Here is a 6,768-nt window from a genome sequence, read left to right as displayed (position 1 = left end):
GATGCGTTTAATTTGCCTCATCCAATGAATGGTGTTAGGTTGGGGCCGCATACTCAAAACGCGCCTTGGCGAAAGCCGTCTTATGACGAAGGCAAGGTGTGTGAAGTGTAAGGAGCTGTTGACTGGCATTTAGAAGCAAAGAAACAGTCGCTGTTTAAAAATGGAATACAGTGATAGTAGGTACTTGAACCAAACAGAAATAAAACTAGTGTTAATAAGTAGTTCGAGCAGAGCAAGACGCGTTTATTTGATTACAGAAGGCGCAATGGAGTACGCAGAAATTTTGAATTTCGGCGCCATATGATCCCGATAAACTCGCGCTCATTTTTTTCATTTCAATTTATTTTGATTTGTATGCTACATAAATTTAGCATTTTGGCAACCTTTAATCACGATAAGATGGCATACATTTACATTAAAAAATATATTGTTCATATTCTAGGTAAATACATTGACATTTTAATAAGATAATAATAAAATAACAATTGATAAAAAAAACATGTATATTTTTAAACAATTTTAAGAGCAAGTAACAAACATTCTATCAAAATTAGAGAAAATCAAGAATTAAGATTCTGCCAGAGGGATGAACAAGGACGAACGATGGCGGCAGTGTGAGACAGGTCGAGAAGCAGATCAGTAACACGCTTTACTTCACATTTTCATCCTTACTCGGCACACGATGACGTCCTGACAGGCCTGCACCTCACGGCACACCAGGCGGAAGGCACCACGAGCTGTGAGTGTGTGGCAGAGTGTGAGGTGGAGGGCAAGAGTTATACAGGGGTGGGCAGGCTAACATTGGAACACTGGGTCTTGCCTCACACTTGTGCTGCGAGTGTGGCTTAAGACTGGCTGTGGTAAGGTGGTAAGGTGTGTGTGTGTGTGTGTGTGTTGCGTGGTGTGCCGGCAGTAGGTGTTCAGTGCGGTGTGATATAAATTGTTGTCCATTTGAGGTGTAAGGTTTGTGTAGGCAAGATGGCAGGGCTGTGGTGAACTGTTTCGGAAATGTGCTTCGTGTTCGTAACCTGTGTTTGCACGCGTATACACACACACACACACACACACACACACACACACACACAAAACTATAACAGAATAATATCACACACACACATACACACACAAAGAAAAAAAAAAAAATAGGATAAGTGTAGATATGGAGACAGGGCCACACGAGCATAAAGCCCAGGCCCTTTAAAACTACAACTAGGTAAACACACACACACACACACACACACACACACAGGGAAGTTAATAAAGTAATAATAGGCAGTGACAGGTAAGGCTTAATGGAGTGAGAGGGAATCTAGTGCAGTAATAAGGAAAGGCAGTAAAGCAGTGATGGTTTAATGGATGGGTGGTGACTGGGTGGAGAGTAAAGGCGGGTTCACACGTTAATATGTGACTGAAATTGCAAGTCGGTAGGGTTTTCGACTGAACATGTGTCTAGCGATCGGAAAAAAAAAAAAAACAGTTGCAAAACAAGACCGACGTTTTAGTCTTGTTCAGTCGATTTGTGACTATTGTTTACGTTGTACTGTCACTGAGAAAGGTTTGAAAAATTTAATGTGGTGTCGATCCAGATGTAGAGAAGATGTTGGTTGGTGAGGGAAAACAAACACATTGGGGACCACAGAAATGAATTATACACATACACACAACAACAACAATAACAGCAAATAAAAAAAATAAATCAATAATGAAAAAAAAGGAAAAAAAGTCAAGAATGGCACCTCCTATCGAACCACTGAAACAACCCTGCAAGGTGATAGAGTACTTACTAGACAACATGTGTGTGATGTTTTTAATGTAGGGACGGCTTTTGTAAGGCCATAGTAATTAAGTGAATATTACGGTGCCTGCAGAATCAGTCCACAATGATCAGTCATGTATCAAGGTATACAAGTTAGTGCTTGTGTACACTCACTTCCTGCCAACTAGCTGATACTTCCCAGTCGCTATGTGTGAACGTGTTCCGACTAGAAAGGCTCAGTCGATACTTCTAGCGACTTGCAATTTCAGTCGGATATTGAAACGTGTGAACCCGCTTACGTAGGCATTATAGAGGAAGTGTCAAAAGTAGGGAGGTTTGTCTTTGTTCTCTTTATTTATTTATTTATTTATTTATTTATTTATTTATTTATTTATTTATTGATTGATTGGTGGTTGGTGGTAGACTAGGCTACTTGTGATAAACTCCCAGTGGTCAGATAGTTGTCTAATTATGCTGGCAGTGTCTTAGTAGTTACTGTCTCTTGATGGACGTAACTGTTATTGGTGTGTTGTCATTGTTGTTATTATCATTATTGCTATTATTATTATTATTATCATCATCATCATCATCATCATCATCATCATTATTGTTATGTTTAGTTATGTTTATTGTTATTATTATTATTATTATTATTATTATTATTATTATTATTATTATTATTATTATTACTACTACTACTACTACTACTACTACTACTACTACTACTACTACTACTACTACTACTACTACTACTACTATTACGTATGATAAGGTAAATCAGTATTCACGTTTTTCCAGTTATTTATTGATCTATGTAGGTATTTACCATGTATTTATGTACTAACCTATTTTGTTTTTAATTAATCTAGACGCCTTTAATTTAAGCGGCCACTGTTTCTCATTTCTTCTTAAGGTTAAGTCAGTTTCACACAATTGCTACATTACATCATATAATTGACCAGTTGATTGGTGTACCGACTTGTGAATCAGTGTTAATGACCACCAACAGAAACATGAGTGAAGGTTTGCCGTCACCACCGCCACCGGAACAAGATGGAGGTCCAGCCGGTAAGGAAGCAGATCAGAAAACAAGAATGCCGGTCAACACTTTACATTCCCCACCGATACATGACCAGCGAGAACAACAACAACAACAACAACAACAACAACAACACGAAGATCCACACCCACAAAACAACGAGACTTTAGTAGTGTGTGAATTAAGTGTTCCGAACATTGACTCTGAGTGTAGTGTGGTTAGTGCCTTGAAGGAGCAGGGGGAAGAGGCGGCGGCTTCTTACTACAGGGATCTTTTTTCTAGTGCGACTGTGACTGGTTTTGGAGATGAGAAAGAAGGGAATTTAGAGAAGGTGAAAGAAGAGGAGGAGGAGGAGGAGGAGGAGGAGAAAGGAGTAGGCTTTGAGAAGGTGAAGGTTTATGGAGGGAAGAAGGAGGAGAAGAAAGGAGTAGGCCTTGAGGAAGGGGGACAGCATCATCAGGAGGAGGAGAAAGAGGAGCAGCACCATCAGGAGGAGAAAAAGAAGAAGAAGAGAAAAAAGAAGGAGGAGGAGGAGGAGGAGGAGCAGCAGCACCATCAGGAGGAGGAGGCTTGTGATTACTTACTGTCTACTGAGTACATGGGTGGTTTAGCAGATGAGGAGAGAGTGAGTGTGAAAGACGAGGCAGATGAAGCCTGCAGTATTAGCGCGAGTGTGAGCATTGGTGCTGAGGAGAGTGAGTGCGGCAACACAGATGAGGTGGAGGGAGAACAGAGGCTTGCTTCTGAACACTTCACAGAAACTATAGCGGAGCACGAGATAGATAGCCACGTGCAGGGTGAAGTTACTGAATGTTTGTGTGTCAATTGGGGTAAAGTGACTAAACAACACCTCTCGCCACCACCGCCACTACCAGTCACTACCACTGAAGACCTAGAGGATGGCCATGGCCACCATCACCACGTCCTCCACGACACCCTCACCCTCTCCCCGACACAACTGCAGGACATTGGGGATAGCGTCCTGGAACAGACAGCTTGGAGCACCACCACTACCCTGGACGTCGCTCAAGCCTTATTGCCACTGCCACCACAGCACCACATTGACAGCCCTCACACCTGGCGGGACCCCATACCTCTCATGCCGCCCACGCCACCACCAGGCTCTTCTCATAACCCTGTGGACTCCTCTGGCAGCAATGACGACAGCCTGCTGGAGGGTATTAGTTCCAGTGTGCTGGAGGAGACACACGCTGAAGATGCAGCAGTGGGTGACTGGAGGGACTACCTACACATAGTTCACCCCGCGACCCTGACACCGAGTCCGGTGGATACTCAGAACAAAGCTAAGGCATCAGAGAGGACTTTCTTTTCTGACCCCCAGGGGACACCTTCGCCAGCAACGTCAGAAGCTGGCGATGATGTGGAAGTAAAGGCGTGCTTGTGTTCCTCCCTGGTCCTCTGAAGGTCACAACTGCAGAATTTTTCACTCCTCCCGATGTGGTAAGAAGCCCTGGCCTTGGAGAGAATGAAAGTCCAGCACACGAGCAAGAAAATGGAATTACATCACCTTTCCCTTCTTTACCAGACAGTGACAAAGACGAGTTTATACAGTCCTCTCTCCAGGCCGAGGGGGAGGCTGACTGTGACCCAAGACACGAGGTACTACAGGACGATGCCAGCACTGAGGGTCCACGCCAAAGACCTGAAGAATGTAATAGTCATCCTTGCAACTTGAGAGAAAACGAGAAGGAACGGGAGAGCGGAGTGGAATTGATGGAAGACCTTTTGGGAAGTGCACCTTATAGTGATGCAATAAACTCGGGGGCTAGTGAAGATGATGCGGGGTGTGCGGTAATTACTAGCACTGGTCAAGAAGAGAGTGAAGCCATTGCCTGCACTGCCACACACGCTGAGCTCAACCTTACTACCAACAGTGACAGCAGTGACTATGGGGACAGCACTCAACAAGAACCCACTCAAGAACCTACTCAAGAACCCACTCATGGTATTACTAATGAGAAAGTGCAGTCCGACGTTACTAGTCAAGAGGAATTAGAACCAATAAGTAGAGGCCAAAATGAACCAGAACCCTTTACAACAACGAGTCAAGAGGAAACCATCATAGAGGCTAGCCAAGAGGAACTCATCAGGAATACACAGGAGGAAAAAGGACATCCAGTTATTAGCCAAGAAGAACAGACCAGAACTACTAGCCAAGAGGAACCACAGCCCACCACAGTCACTAGCCAAGAGGAACCACAGCCCACCACAGCCACTAGCCAAGAGGAACCACAGCCCACCACAGCCACTAGCCAAGAGGAGCCACAGCCCACCATAGCCACTAGCCAAGAGGAACCACAGCCCACCACAGCCACTAGCCAAGAGGAGCCACAGCCCACCACAGCCACTAGCCAAGAGGAACCACAGCCCACCACAGCCACTAGCCAAGAGGAACCACAGCCCACCACAGCCACTAGCCAAGAGGAACCACAGCCCACCACAGCCACTAGCCAAGAGGAACCACAGCCCACCACAGCCACTAGCCAAGAGGAACCACAGCCCACCACAGCCACTAGCCAAGAGGAACCACAGCCCACCACAGCTAGCCAAGAGGAACCACAGCCCACCATAGCCACTAGCCAAGAGGAACCACAGCCCACCACAGCCACTAGCCAAGAGGAGCCACAGCCCACCATAGCCACTAGCCAAGAGGAACCACAGCCCACCACAGCTAGCCAAGAGGAACCAGAACAACCTGAGCCTACCACAGCCACTAGCCAAGAGGAACCACAGCCCACCACAGCCACTAGCCAAGAGGAACCACAGCCCACCACAGCCACTAGCCAAGAGGAACCACAGCCCACCACAGCCACTAGCCAAGAGGAACCACAGCTCACCACAGCCACTAGCCAAGAGGAACCACAGCCCACCACAGCCACTAGCCAAGAGGAGCCACAGCCCACCACAGCCACTAGCCAAGAGGAACCACAGCCCACCACACCCACCACAGCAACTGGCCAAGGGGAACCACAGCCCACCACAGCCACTAGCCAAGAGGAACCACAGCCCACCACAGCCACTAGCCAAGAGGAACCACAGCCCACCACACCCACCACAACAACTGGCCAAGAGGAACCACAGCCCACCACAGCCACTAGCCAAGAGGAACCACAGCCCACCACAGCCACTAGCCAAGAGGAACCACAGCCCACCACAACAACTGGCCAAGAGAAACCACAGTTCACCACACCCACCACAGCAACTGGCCAAGGGGAACCACAGCCCACCACAGCCACTAGCCAAGAGGAACCACAGCCCACCACAGCTAGCCAAGAGGAACCACAGCCCACCACAGCTAGCCAAGAGGAACCACAGCCCACCACAGCTAGCCAAGAGGAACTACAGCCCACCACAGCCACTAGCCAAGAGGAACCACAGCCCACCACAGCCACTAGCCAAGAGGAACCACATCCCACCACAGCCACTAGCAAAGAGGAACCACAGCCCACCACAGCCACTAGCCAAGAGGAACCACAACCCACCACAGCCACTAGCCAAGAGGAACCACAGCCCACCACACCCACTAGCCAAGAGGAACCACAGCCCACCACAGCCACTAGCCAAGAGGAGCCACAGCCCACCACAGCCACTAGCCAAGAGGAACCACAGCCCACCACAGCCACTAGCCAAGAGGAACCACAGCCCACCACAGCCACTAGCCAAGAAGAACCAGAACAAACTGACCCCACCACAGCCACTAACCAAGAGGAACCACAGTCCACCACAGCCACTAGCCAAGAGGAACCACAGCCCACCACAGCCACTAGCCAAGAGGAAATAAGCACCTTTCTTACGTACACCACAGCCTTGAGTTCTCTTGGCGAGGGAGAGCCTGGAGATCAAGGTCACGGCGAGGTCACTGCTTCCACTAACCTGATCTACTGTGACCCAATCTCCTCTAACCTGACCTGCGGGAATAGCATTATGTTTGCTAGAGACACTTTGGCTAAGG

The 6,768-nt window shown here is 47.6% G+C and overlaps 3 protein-coding genes across 10 annotated transcripts in view; all 3 read left to right on the top strand.

Moving 5' to 3' along the window:
- The first annotated feature begins 111 nt into the window (after window positions 1–111).
- LOC123501153 (neurofilament medium polypeptide-like) lies at window positions 112–4,218 on the top strand. 3 transcript variants are annotated; one of them, XM_045249750.1, is made up of 2 exons: window positions 112–739; window positions 2,766–4,218. In XM_045249750.1, exon 2 carries the CDS (start codon window positions 2,770–2,772, stop codon window positions 4,216–4,218), a length of 1,449 nt encoding a protein of 482 aa, XP_045105685.1. In that variant the 5' UTR covers window positions 112–739; window positions 2,766–2,769. The 3 variants fall into 3 exon arrangements, with proteins under 3 accessions (XP_045105685.1, XP_045105686.1, XP_045105687.1); XM_045249751.1 differs by lacking the exon at window positions 112–739 and adding an exon at window positions 754–860; XM_045249752.1 differs by lacking the exon at window positions 112–739 and adding an exon at window positions 754–873.
- Window positions 4,219–4,251: 33 nt separating this feature from the next.
- Window positions 4,252–6,597, top strand: LOC123501452 (proteoglycan 4-like). Its single transcript, XM_045250282.1, has 3 exons — window positions 4,252–4,256; window positions 4,346–5,746; window positions 6,039–6,597. Exons 1-3 carry the CDS (start codon window positions 4,252–4,254, stop codon window positions 6,595–6,597), a joined length of 1,965 nt encoding a protein of 654 aa, XP_045106217.1.
- Window positions 6,598–6,616: 19 nt separating this feature from the next.
- The window catches only part of LOC123501150, a 162,390-nt gene continuing 162,238 nt past the window's right edge, over window positions 6,617–6,768 (top strand). For all 6 annotated transcript variants that reach the window (XM_045249736.1, XM_045249737.1, XM_045249738.1 and 3 more), the window contains exon 1: window positions 6,617–6,767. In XM_045249736.1, coding sequence (XP_045105671.1) covers window positions 6,741–6,767 — 27 coding nt within the window. In that variant the 5' untranslated portion in view covers window positions 6,617–6,740. The remainder of the gene's footprint in view (window position 6,768) is intronic.

The sequence above is a fragment of the Portunus trituberculatus genome, chromosome 9 (assembly GCF_017591435.1).
Source record: "Portunus trituberculatus isolate SZX2019 chromosome 9, ASM1759143v1, whole genome shotgun sequence".
Lineage (NCBI taxonomy): Eukaryota > Metazoa > Arthropoda > Malacostraca > Decapoda > Portunidae > Portunus > Portunus trituberculatus.
The sequence above is the reverse complement of the archived record's forward strand: the minus strand, read 5'-3'. Positions and strand labels throughout refer to the sequence as shown.

What these genes read in the sequence shown, in the direction of transcription:
- LOC123501153 (XM_045249750.1), top strand. Translation starts at nt 2,770, where the DNA reads ATGAGTGAAGGTTTGCCGTCACCACCGCCACCGGAACAAGATGGAGGT.
- LOC123501452 (XM_045250282.1), top strand. An exon ending in ACTAGCCAAGAGGAACCACA is followed by an intron (nt 5,747 to 6,038) that starts GCCCACCACACC and finishes GGGGAACCACAG; the next exon opens with CCCACCACAGCCACTAGCCA.